This window comes from Lathamus discolor, chromosome 2 (assembly GCF_037157495.1).
Source record: "Lathamus discolor isolate bLatDis1 chromosome 2, bLatDis1.hap1, whole genome shotgun sequence".
Lineage (NCBI taxonomy): Eukaryota > Metazoa > Chordata > Aves > Psittaciformes > Psittacidae > Lathamus > Lathamus discolor.
In genome coordinates this window covers 148,898,908-148,912,218 of record NC_088885.1, presented here as the reverse complement: position 1 = coordinate 148,912,218, position 13,311 = coordinate 148,898,908, and the positions used below count along the sequence as shown (strand labels likewise).

The following is a 13,311-nucleotide window of genomic DNA, read 5'->3' as shown; positions in this document are numbered from 1 at the left end:
TAAGTTGATTGGTGGGTATTTGTACAAGTGGGTGAAACAGATTGATTCTCTCTGGAACAAGCTGTGTCTGGTCTATGAACAAGGTGAAAAGTGTGTGTGTGTTTTTAACTGAAACTTCAAATTTGCAAAAGTTTTGGCCTGTGTTGACTCTGCAATGCCCAGTGGAATGTCAAGGAACCAGAGCTGTATCCTGTTACTAAACTCCCATGTGTGAGTTGCCCTCTGGAGCTGTCTGCAGATGCACTTTACCCTGGGGCTAACACTTTGAGGCACCTTTGCCCTCTTCCTAGAAGCTCCCCTTAAACAAAACCATTAATTACTTCTCAGTGCAGATGTTAAATATAGGCACGTGAGTGCTGTTCACCCCCTCACATGGGGGTCACTCAGTGCGTACCTGGTGAGGTGCTTTGCTCCATTCGGTGTTTGGTTGCCATAATCTTGACACAGTTGTATTGCAGCATTTGTGCTCACTGCCTGTGGAATAGTGGCCAGGCACACACCATCTCAATAAGCACAGTTCATGAATCAGTGCCTTAAAGCGTTACTTCCCATCAGGGGAAGGTGGGCAATTCAGTAACTGCCTCTTCCCCACACACCTTTTCGGAGTGGCTCCATCCTCATTCTGCAGATTGTATTGTTCACTGGCTTGCAATATTTCTGCGTTTCAGTGTAGGATAGAGCAGAGCATGGTAGTGAGCAGCAGATGGATTTGAGTCAAGCTTGTGCTTGGGGATTTGGGACTGGAGCCCAAGTCTTCAAGCTTCCAAAACCTGGGGGATCTCACATCGGTTAGCAAAAGTAAATCTCATCTCTGTTGGCCCTGGGTGTTACAAACTGGTTGTGAGACTGCATGGCAAGATGAGAGTGATCCAAGGCTTTTCTTCCCCAGCGCAGTGTTACAAACGTAGGCTTCCTCAGACTCTGTAACTGTTTTCACGTTTGCGTGTTTAAGTTCTGAGCAACCTGTTTCTCGAGTTGACCATCTCTGGGAGAGGAGCTGGGTGAATTGATAGTTCTTTCTTCACATGGTTGAGCAGGATGGAAGAGAAACCTCTTGTGTAAGAGTATCACTGTGAAATGTGGGAATGTGGGTTACATGGTACTAAATCAGGGTGGTCTCGGGGGGGACTAGTTAATAAATCCTAAATAGGAGGTGACCCTTTCTGAGCCTTTTCCTCAAGCTTGTAATTTATGTAATTTATATGCTCATCTTGTGCATTACAGTGCTTAAAGCCTAGGTCAGAAACCCTCCATCCAACGTTGGCACTTCCTTTTGTCTTTAATAGATAAATTAATAGCAATAGGTCACAGCCAACTGTGCATTGTAGGTGCGGGTTGATGAGGTCTGTTAGAAGAACAAGGGAGCATCAGAGCGTGTGAGGAGCTGTGAGGTTTAGATGGATTTCCTGCATTACCAGAGATGTCAAATGACCAGATGAATGTTTCTCTGCTTAAATCAGCTTAACCGTAAAGTCCTATGAATTCATTTTTAGAGAAACCCTAAGAAATACAGCAAAAGTAAATGTACATGGATACATTTAAACAAGTTAGCGCTTGGGCTGGCCCCTTTTCGTAGGTGGTCTTTAATCGGGTTTGTGTCATTTCAAAACACCACAGACATCATTTTTGCCCAGAGTGGGTTGGTGACAGTGCTGTTTTATGTGTGTAAGGTGGATGTCTGCATTCTTTTGACATCAAAGCTTTTACTTGCATAAAACCAGTAAACACTTTCCACACGTATTTACTGTATTGTGTTGACGAAGCAGTGTCAGGGGAGCACAGCCTCCCAGGAAGTGCTTGGAAAACCGTGGGTTTGAACTGCTGGAACAATGGACTCTGGATTTTAGGTAAGGAAAACAATTTTTGTAGTGGCACTAGTCAGAAATGGGAAGAGGAGCCCAGGAAGTCTCCACCCCTGGAGACTCTTGAAGCTGAACTGGACTGGACAGACCCCAGGAACCTCATCAAAGCTGTCCCTGCTGTTAGTGGGGGAGCAGACCACACAGCTTCCCAAGATTGCTTCCGATTTTGTCTCCCTGTTTTTTGCATGAGATGCTGGAAGGGAAGACCAGTAACCAAACACATGATAGCAGCAGAGGGAAGCATAGTTTTTGGAGGGGAGCAATACAGGCACATAGACTTCCCTTCCACGGAGAAGGAGCATCCCTAAGAAGGGTCCTAACATAGTACTGCATGCTACTACTACAAAAGCCTTAGAGGCACTCTGTATATGTATCACAGCCTTATTTAAAACAGCCTAACCCCAGTTGTTTTGATGCTTAAGGACCATAAGATGAGCAGGACTTGGCTAGAATGGTAATAGTACTCCAAAGGTTTGTCCTGCATGGAGTGTAAGGGGTGAATCCCCTTCTGCTTCTCTTCTAGGAGATACCAGAGGTGTTCCACACTGTAGTGAAGGAACAGCTAAAATAATGGGGAAGCCATGCTGTAAAGCAGTTTCTGTGGGCACAGGATAGTGTCTGCTCCCCTTTCAAGGCTTAAATTTCAGGATTTGAAAAGCCCTGTTCTTAATCTTTGTTTTCCTTCTAACTTTTGGTTCTAGTATTTTTCATTGTTTCAAACTCTGGTTTCCTGAAGCTTCTTGCAGTTGTTCTTACTGAGGATGACTGAGTGATGTTTTAAAACCTGGCCTGCTGGCACAGATCTTCCAAACCTGGCGTGCATTGCATCTGTGTGCATCACAGAGGGCAAGTACAGCAACATTACGTGTATCTGCAGTTCTAGTGGTCAAGTCATGTTATCTACAGTCCAACAGAGCTTGTTTTGAAGAAGAAATCCAGTTGCTTTGTCCTTGCAGAAAGAGATAAGCTTGTCCTTGGTGTCTGCATGCCAGTCTGCACTGCTAAGTGTCTTGCTGGAAGCCACATTTGTAATGCAGCTTCACTTGTTCTTTTCTATAAGATGAGCTCTTTTCTTTTTGTGAATCAAAGAGCTCTTGAAGCTTTTCTCCTGCTGCACTCTTCATGGTTTCAGCAGGCACACTTTAGATGCATCCTGACAGCGGAAGATTTGTGGGATCATCAGGAGTTCGCTTGAGGAGCATGTGAATTGTGCATTCAAAGCAGCCAAAGATCTGGGGAGCGCAGTCCTGGTGCTTGTGAGCTGTCTCACCTGATTTGCATGCAGCCTTGTTCTTGAGTGAAGCTCACTTCGCTTCCTGCTTACGGGTAGTGAAGAAAATGCCCAGACCTTTTCTAAATACAGAAGCATGAATTCAGAGTTTGCTGTGTGTTTATTGGGTTTGTGGCCAAAAGCATAAAGACTTCTGGTTTCTCTGCGTGGAGGTGACTGTCCTCATTTCACTTTGTGACAGGTGGAGGCTTGCTGGTTTTGTAAGCAGAGTTCAGTGTTGTGTATCAAATTCCTTCGTACTGCAGGCGCAAGCAGCCAGCTGGTGTCAAACCCGAGTGGTAACGTTCTCATTTGCTTTGTGAAAATTCATTATATTGGAATAAAACTGAGGAAGCTGCAGTTGAAAATAAGAGGAGTGCTGCCAAAAATAACCTCAACCTATCAGTGAGGAGAAAACTAGTTAACTGAGCGTTAAGCGTAGACAGCACAGCACGAAATGAGCTTTGGGGGGCAGTCTGAGTAACTCTAAACATTAGTGCCCCGGATTCTTGTTATCTGCCACTGGATTAAAGAGGTTTGCAGCTTCCCAGTGTCTGCAGCTGAGTATCCTGAGCTTTAGGGAAGTCTGCAAAGTCAGTGTGTTTTTAATCTCCAGGCTTCTACCAAGCAATGCTGAAATGAGTTTGGCGGCACACTAAATAAATCAAGGGGGGATGAAGTTGAGCCATGGGTGTTTCAGTATGTATTTGAGAAGTTGTTTAAATGGCTTTTGAAGCATACAGAGCAGCTGCCTTGAGAGGGTACGAGAAGAAAAGATGTGTTGCCTTTTGAAGCATCACCACGATCACCCCCCCATATATGCCAGCTGCAGTTAGAAGTCATGAACGTTGAGCAAAGGCATGAAGGTTGCCCTAGCAAGGGGTATCCACGTCCCTAAATACCTGGGGCAGGGCAGAGCTTCCCCCTATGCCCAGGGACGAAGATGCTGTGCTTTGGGGCTTTTGCTGGGTTGATGATGCTGTATCTCTGTGTAAGTAAGTGAAACATAATGGACTTTCTCTAAAATTTCTGGAACTGGTAATTTCTTAAGGTGGTTTCAATGATTTTGTACCTCCCTTTATCCCTCCATGATCTTTCACTCTGCTCAGTAAGGAAGCGTGCTTTGGAAGAAATGACAGCATGTAAAAATAGCACTGCCTTATTCTGCAGATCTGCTGGCAGTGGGGTTTCAGTCAGATCTGCTGACTTGGATTTAAAAATAATCTTTTCTTCTGCTTTTTGCACCTGCTTGTTCTGGTCGTGCTTGATTTTGTGCTTTGGAAGCAGCAGCCATTTGGTTGTAGCTGAAATCCTTGCTGGATTGGGATCAGCAGCACAGGTGATTGAGAGATCTGAGTTAAGGAGCTTTTGACTTTTGAGGCCAGAGGTGTTTGCAAGGCTGATAGCTAAACACAAAGAGGAGAGATACTGTAGACTTTTCACAGCCTCTGTGGAAGTTGCCAGTTCAAAATAAGCAGTGCATGTTCTGCCGAGCATGCAGTGGAATTGCAGTTGGTGTTCCAAGCCGTTTGCTGTAAGTGTATTATTCCTTCCCTTCATTGAATATTGCTGGTGTCTAATTAGATTACATTGCAGTTCCTAGCTGTGTCCAGACAAAATAAAGAGCTGTGCTTCAGAAGAGCATAAGGATCTTGAGTTACTGCCTTCTTCACACATTGGGCTGACATTAAGAGCCAGACTCATCAAGGTATGGCAATCAATAAGTCTGGCTATCTAAATAGGCCTGAACCAATATCTGTCTTCTCACTGTATAGTCCTCAGTGCAGCCAGTATCCTTGGATGATGAAGCCAGCCTTTGGATGCATGTTGGCTGGCAGCTCAGCTCTGAGATGCAGCACTGGTGAGGTGTAACTCCAAAATAGCACACAGGCTTGGCCTTCTGTTCTTCAGGAGCTTCAGGAATTCCCTTTCCATTACAGAGTCCTATTCATTAGCATGCTCCTTTTGTTTTGGAGAGTGAGCTTGGTGACTCGCGTTGCCTTAAACCATTAGTGAGTGAAGCATGTGGAGCAAAGCAGTTGGATCTGCTCAGATTAAGACCGTTAGGTTTGCATAGCTATTCATCGAATGGTTTTGGAAATATGTTCAGCTATGCATTTGAAAAGAAATGGAGAATAGGTATGGGCAGTATCAGTGGGCCTAGCTTCACTGTGAGTACAGATGTTTGGCAAACCCTCTGTGTTTTCAGTAATGAAGTTATTTGCTTTCCAAAGAATAAAAAGTAAATAACGGCCCTTGGAAAACACAAGTGTGGTATTTGCCTTTCTAAGCAAATCTGTTTCTAATGATGCTTTATTTTTGCAGCATTAAAATCTTGGTGTGGAACTCTGGGTTCATAAAAACAAGCAACAAGCACCTGCAAGAAGGGACAGATATAGATTCTGAGAAAAGTCAGCAGAAGCAAACCCGTGTATCTGTGCTGGCAACACAGTTTGTGCAAGGGAGAGGAGGAGGGACCAGTCCAGCTTGTCCTCCTTACACAAACATGCTTGAACTTGAGGCTTTTGTTACTGGGAAACACTTCGGCCTGGACTTTTACTGCTCTCTTAACAGGATGTCACGGTTCAGTGATGCATTTTGTGTCTCTTACCAGTTTGTGAATCAATGACAGGCTTCTTAGTTTCTCCAGAATGGAACTCATGCATCTTACAGTAACTTAAACCTTGCCAAAGCATTTCCAGCCACCTCTCTGTGTGTGACCTCTTCTTTAAAAACAGAGGGCCCCAGGTGAGCTTTCCAGCATGCCCTGGAGGCTGATTAAACCCAAACTGTCCAAAGGTCATAGCAGGGCTGGTTCATGACCGTATTTAATATGTCAGACAGACTGTAATGACCTCCGTGTACATGGCTGAAATTCTGACCCCGCTTGTTTAATGTCAGCGCTCGTGTTGACTCCCATGGGACAAGGGTTTTGGCCAGTGCTCTGCTAGGAGAACAGCTAGGGTAAGCAAAAATGCTGCTCAGCAGAGGAATAAGCTAGAACAGAACGAGTCATGAGAGTTTCTTGCTTGTTCTCTAACATACTGACTGGGACGTGGTCATAGTCTGTTCTAAGGACTTCCTGAAGCTGGTGGTTGCCAGGGCAGACTGTGGGTGAGCAATGGCCCAGGTTTCCTGTTCTTTCACTGTTTTAACTAGCTGCCACTGCCATTGTTCTCCTTAACTCTTCCTCCTTTAAAATCAATGCAAATGAAATTGGAGATCCTGCTAGCTCCATCTATGAACAAATGCTGTTTTTCTTCTGCAAAGGAGAAAATAAACCATCGACTGCGTTTTCTTCTCAGGATCATCTGGACTGTGTGAGGCTCTAGCAAATGTGACAATTTTATATCAGGCCTCTGAAAGTATGTTTTCCAAGTGATTTGCCCAAAAGGGCACTCAGCTGAACATTGCAAGCAGGCTGTTCCTTTACAATGACAACCGCAGAGATGCAGTATGTGACTGTGGCCTGCCAGAGTTGCTTTTTTAGATTCAGTTAATCTGAAATCCCGAGGTGAGCTAGACCTTGAGTGTACATTTCTTCATCCAGTCTTCTCTGAAAGATGACAGAGTTAAAACTTGTGTAAAAATCCCTCAAGAAATACTCTGTTTTTCTGGTTTTGAGCAGCAACTTTCAGAGGCTTTGCCAGATGCTGCTCAGAAAGGCTCATGGTAGCTCTAGGAATAAGGATGTCCTGTTTTCTTTGCGTGGTTGGTAGATGCTGTTGTCTGCAGTTCTTGATGTGTTTTTCCACCTTACAAGCCTTACCTGGAGGCCCTTGACACTCTGAAACATGAAGTGCTACCACAGCTCCACTTCCAGGCTTCCACCCCAGTTGTAATGCTTACAAACTTTGCTGGTCACTTTTAGGCAAAAGCCCTCCTTTTTTCTCTGTCTGCTGTAGCACCCTGGCACTGATCCCATCATCCTTGAGTTTCATAGAGGCATCCACATAAACAGTTTTGCAAGATCAAGGTCCATGCCCCGTGTAATCAGTGATGGAAACTGCTTGCTCTTCTAACAGTGGGAGTTTGGGAAAGGGTTGAGTAATGACCATTAACTTAAAATGTCCTACTGTTAGTCCTCACGTCGTAGCCTCCATATTCAGTTATATTTGATAATCTAGCCTCTGTTCCACTCCTGCTTTTAATCTTTGCTCAAAAACGGAAGCCTCTTCTGATAACTTTGAAATTACTAAAGCATTACACCCATTTTTCATCATTCTCTCCCTTTTGGGAAAGAGGGGAATAGCTGACTCTGCCCTTGAAGATAAAGACTAGCTCGTTAGTAAGTTGGAGCCTTAAAGGCACTTCCTGAAAGGCAGTCATCTCCTGAGCCTTCTGGGGTTGCTCAACAGTGAAGCAAGAGGAGGAAGATAAGCAGTTGATTGTTGTGAGTTGTTTGGAGTATACAGAGGCCATGCAGTTGTACAGCTGCACATTTCATCGAATAATCATTTCCTTGATATATGATCATTATTAAATGCGAATATAATGACTCCAATAAAACAATTGAGTCTCTTTCCTACAGTCTCTCCCTGTTGTCTCTCTGCAATGTTGAATGACAAGCAAGCATCGAAAGAAAATCATTTATGCCTTTATAGTGGACTCATTGTAGTGTTGTGGTCCATAGACTTCCATTTAATTATCTTACATGAAAAAGGCTTTTGGTCTTTTACAGGCTTAGGCAGGAATAGGGAGAACAAGGAAGGTGAGAGCGAAAGCACATTTTGCCTGGCAGAGTTGCCTTTTACTTATGAGAAATAAGACTGATGTTATCACCCACTTTCTAATCAAATTTGACAGGAGCATTTTGTTAAGCCACTTTGAGTGGGAATTCTGATGAATATTGCTCTTGTCTCCGGTTTCCAAGTATTACTTTACACCGTTCCCAAGCATTGTTTGCCTTAATGGATGAATTACTGTAGCATGTCAGAGAAGCTGATAATTCACAGCCTCATTTTATAACCTGAGAGTCCAAGGCACAGCAGTTTAACTCGCATGGCTGCAGAGCAGTGAATGGAGCCCAGGTCACCCACCCAACGTACTCTTGGTCTGATAAAAAGTTTCCTGGCGTGGCCTCATCATTTCTCTTCAGGAAATTACATCTTATGGAGAATGACATGACTTTTTGCCAGGGACCTGCTTGTAAGTGAAGTGAAGATGGGCAGTGCTTTTGGCAGGCTCCTGATGCACTTCTGTTTCAGATGCTTTTTTGGCCACCAGGTCTGTGGGTTGATACCACTGGCAAAGGAGTTATCTCCACTTGGTCGTCTGCCTGCTTGGCTCATAGCTCTGTCCTCGAGTAAGTAGGCACTTGGTCACCTATGCAGCAGCTCTTTGTTAGGAAATAAACTGTAATTAATTAGAAGGCTGAAGCAGGTTTTGCATGGCTGTAGCATAGGCCAGTGCACTAAACTTCTTATTCTGAATACTCAGCTGCATAGCCCACATCCAGACGTGCATACATTAATGTTGCTTGTAAGGTCCAAGCAGTGAGTAAACTACTACTGTAACACTGAATGATAATTTATGTAAAGCATATGTTGCTCATGTTGACTAAGGCTGTCTGGCTGAGACTGGGTAATTGAAGAAAATCCAAACTACCATCCTTGTTACGTTTGGATGTTTTCAAACCACTGCAGTGGTATAAAACGACTCCCTTCTGCCAGTTTGTGTAGCCGGCTGATCCCAGCCCTTTGGAAACGGGAGCATCAGTGCAGTTCTGCTGGTGGGAACCAGCCTTCGCAGAAAGTTGCTGGCACTTGAAATAAACCCTTTGCACCACACATGTTCCTGGAAGGACTGCTGGATGCGCTGGAAATAGCCATGGTGCTCCAGCTCACTAAATCAAGGGGTGGTGAGAGACCTGTTTTGGGGGTGCCTTCTCAGGAAGCATTTTGATTATTCAAGATAATATTGCTGGGACAGTGGAGGTGAAGCTCTGCTTAACTCCAGTACTGTTGGTGTACTTAATAAATTGAGGAGTGGTGGGATTCATAGAATCATAGAATAGTTAGGGTTGGAAAGGACCTCAAGATCATCTAGTTCCAACCAGTTCAGGTGTGGGAGGAGATAGGTGAGGACTGTTCTTCAGTCTGGTGGCTGTTTTGACAAGGCACTGCTGAAGCACCCACAAAATGCACATTGTTTAGGCATATCTGAGGAGGTGATCCTTTCTGAAATGATGCTGTTTCAGCATCCAGAAACTCTGCAGGAGGTGTATCATGGGCTGTCTCACCTGGGTAAGTACGTAGGGACGCTTGGACACGGTTCCTGCGTCTGCTAATGGAGTGAGTGCCAAAATGAAAAAGCCCCTTGTCTCTCACAGAGGTTCTCTCTCCCACACTTAATTAGACACCAGTAACATTAGCTTTTAAACAGGAATTGGAAACGCATAGTGACTTTCTTGTAGCAGCATGTGTTGAATGGAGACTACTTCCCTTTGCTGGGGCAGAAGCTGCTGGCACACAGCAGCTTCTCAGCGGGTGCCTGCTGCCTGCCACCTTCTGTGCTTGATGCACCGAGTGTCCATTAGCTGCCAGGCTGGAAAGGAGAAGGCTTTGAGGAATACAAACAAAGCTCACTCCTGTGCCTTGCAGGAAGAGGCTGTAGGGAGTTCTTTAAATGGTCCTAATAGCAAGAGGAGCAGAGAGGGCACTGGGAAGACTCTATAAGGGATGTACATTCCCTGCAAGCATTATGTTGATATTTTGAAGTACTGAAGAAATCTCATTGCCAAGGTAGTTAAGCTTGGGTTGTTCTGAATTCAGCTTATTGCAAACTCACTTTATTTATCAATAAACTCAGTTTATTGATTGTAGCAATGTATGATTTTTGCAGAGGAACAGCAATCCTTCTTTGTTGTAGTGGTTTGGAGTGACTGTGTTCCCTGGTGCTTCATTTTCAGGCAGGTTGAGGTTGTAATTTAAGTGCTGTTTGGGAGGGAATTATGCTTTTTAGCAGTTTGTTAGAGTAGTCTTTATTTACAGGATAAAATTAACACCTCGTACTTCCATGGTCTTGTAAACACTACGGATAACATGAAGTTTCAAAAGGTGGGAAGAACCATAAACCTCCTCATCCTCAACCAGCTGAGTTTGTTCTTTTTCCGTGGAATAACCTTTTTATTCCTTTATTATTTTATTCCTTATTTATTGTGTTGTGCTTTGTTGTTTGGGTTTTTCTAAACAAGCACAACTACCAATGTATGGACCTGCCTTTATACAGCTGTTTTGCTAACCTTGCCTTGTCTGTGCTATATGTTGAAGGGATGTATTAATACTTTGGTAACTGGGGTTTCAGTTAAAATCTTGTTATCTTACAATTTAATATTAATAGTAACTGACCCTTGTTTCCTAGTCTCCAAAACACACAGTGCCTTATTTCCTATGTATTGTTCTGAAACGACTCTTCCTTTCTTCATATAATGGGTTTAGGAAAGCAGTGTCACTTAACCGTTGACAGTCCTTAATACCCCAGTGTTTCAGTGAGTTTTCAACCTGAAAAGCCTGCCTTTCACTTAAACTCAATTGGGAATTGCTCTGCCAATGTCCATGGAAGTTTCTCTATCTCTGCCATTGGAGTTGTGCCTCATTGGGCTCTCAGTTACTTTTATTTGGCAGTGGCTCTAGAGAAAAATGTTGACGTTTGGGACAGAGATCTGCTTTTTGCTGTGGACATTGTCCTCCTCCTCCAATTGCTTTCTCTCTATTACGCTATTTGCCGTCTTCGGTATTGCTTTTCAACTTCCCAGAGTCTGTGGCAGCTTGTGCAAGTGCAGCAGTGCCGGAAGAGATGGGTCTGGATCCAGGCTGAAATCCATGTTTTTCCCAGCCACTCGCATGCAGTGAGACCACAGCTCTTCAGTGTTACCAAATAATATTATTTCAAAAGCTCCTTATAAAAACATGAGTAATTGGGCAAGTGACAAAGGACTTTCTGTTTATCTTCTTGGACAATGGAAAATACCAAATAGCCACAATTCGTTCCAGTTATTTAGTGTCTTTGTTCCAGAGCCATTTCGTGGGCACAGGATTTAATTCTGCAAGAATGCAGGAAGATGGTGACTTGTTTTCACGCTTAAAACCTAAATAAAACTATTAAAATCTTCAAGTTTCTTCGCTTGGAAAATAGTGTTTTACTTGTGCAGTACCATTTATAAAGCGTAGGGAAGATACTTTATGTTACAAATCTGAGGTTATTTTAAGAATCAGACGACTTTTAAATAGATGCTGCTATCTTTGCCGTTGTGGAGAATGCTACAGTTTGGAAAAGCTTTGTGCAAAGGTTGATGTTTGTACCCTGGGAATAGTAGATTTGGCTTGCAAATAGGAACTAAGCAATTATCAAGACTAACGCTAACCAAAACAAAATTATATTGGAATTTAATGGGCTGATCAAAGTTGGTAATGCTGATTAAAGCGGGAAATGGAGGAATGTGTGCTTTTACAAGGGGAAACGAAGAGGAGGAACACTTGCAAATGATTCTTGCTGTCATGCCGTTGTCAGGAGTAGAGATGAGCGGGGGCATAGAGCAAATAGTGCCACCTCCTGGCAATATAATGGAAAATATATGCGTGATATGAGATGGCAGGTACGTGTAACACTGATGGCATGTGTCAGTGATGTATGAGGCAATATGTAGGATTAGTTGCATATTCTGGAGGAGCAGAATTCTTTTGAGGCGTTGGGTCTACAGAATCTAGGGGTGGAAAAATTAAATCAAATCCAAAATGTGGAAATAAACTGTAGATGTCAGATCACTCGCCAGCTTCGCTTCTTTTCTTGTGACATCTCAAGCCCTTCTCATTTAACTCTCCTGCCATGGACTTGTGCCTCACAGCACAAGCTGTTGGGAAGAACTGTGTTTTAATTGTGTTCGTGTGCTTGTTCTGGTCTCTGGATGAACAAAAATGAATCTTTTCCCGAGGTGGTAGATATCCCTGAGGTCTGCCCAGTTAATAGCCTAGTCAATTCGACAGTGGTTATGAGTCTGTTTTACAGTTGCTCTGGAAGACTTGGCGCCTGCCTTCTGGTTGGCATGGCTCTATGCCACAGGCTGCAGTCTACTCAGGGATCTCACCTGCCTTGTGTTTTGTTTTTCAGGTGGTACCAGAGAGATTGGTTCTGCTCTCACCAGGATGTGTATGAGGCACAGAAGTATAGAGTCCAAACTCCGGCAGTTCTCAAGGTGAGTGGCTCTGTGCCTGGCCTGGAGCTCGAGGTTGGTCTTTCATTTGCTGCTGGGGGACACCTAAAGCTGTCCACCAGTACTGGCTTTTCAGCTGCTTTCTGACTGTGCCACTGAGAGCAGCAGTTGTTTTCTCCCCAGCAGCACACTAGGTGTTGTGAACATGCAGGATTTCATGCATGTTCTGGGGACTGAGCTTGTCACCTCAGTCGCTGTTGGTTCCTGTTGCTCAGTGCTGAGCAGGCAGCTGCTAATGTGACCAACCTGTCTTTGTTTCAGGACTTTAAGCTTTGTCACTAAATTTTAAAGCAGAAGCAAGTGTTGTGAGGCTTCCTCAGCTTACTGAAGAGCCCAGATAACTTGCAGCCAAGAGACAAACTTTCAGCAAATAAGTATGAAAAAGGCAAATTCCCTCATCACCTTTTTGCAGTTAGACTGTAGAGATAATGGGAGAGGATTAACTCACGTGTAAGCTGGGCTATACATAAACAACCTACTTCACTAGTAAGTAGTAGTTTGCATGTGTGCCTTTTTAAACCAGACTTTAAGGTTATCCTTGACCTGAGGTAAAGCAAAGTGATGCTTCACCATTTGCCTGATGACCTGGTATGTTTTTTCCTTTTTAAAATAAAGATATTTGTGAAATTGGCTGAGAGGGGACAACTTTAGTCTGTAGTTGCCCCAGAGTAAGCTGTTTAAATGATTCCATCCCAATCTCATTAATCAGTGGAGCATTACTAGTGCTGTATCATGGACTCCACTGGTGAGAGGTGAGGTGCATCAGTGGGCAGGATGTTGTTCGCTTGCACAACTGCTCTGTCTCCTTGTGTGTATACATGTGCTATTTATGTTCAGAATCTTCATGGCTGCATGAACCTTTCCAGTCTCCACAGTATCCGTTTAAACTGCTCTTTGTGTGACAGATGAGTAGGATCTAACTGTTTATCTTGGCCTTGTTTTGGGTTACTCCTCTGGTTTATGCTCTG

The 13,311-nt window shown here is 43.8% G+C and overlaps 1 protein-coding gene across 11 annotated transcripts in view; it reads left to right on the top strand.

The window, feature by feature from the left end:
• Positions 1-13,311, top strand: part of MTSS1 (MTSS I-BAR domain containing 1) — a 126,770-nt gene that overhangs the window by 79,565 nt on the left and 33,894 nt on the right. For all 11 annotated transcript variants that reach the window (XM_065668932.1, XM_065668927.1, XM_065668931.1 and 8 more), the window contains exon 5: positions 12,241-12,325. In XM_065668932.1, coding sequence (XP_065525004.1) covers positions 12,241-12,325 — 85 coding nt within the window. The remainder of the gene's footprint in view (positions 1-12,240; positions 12,326-13,311) is intronic.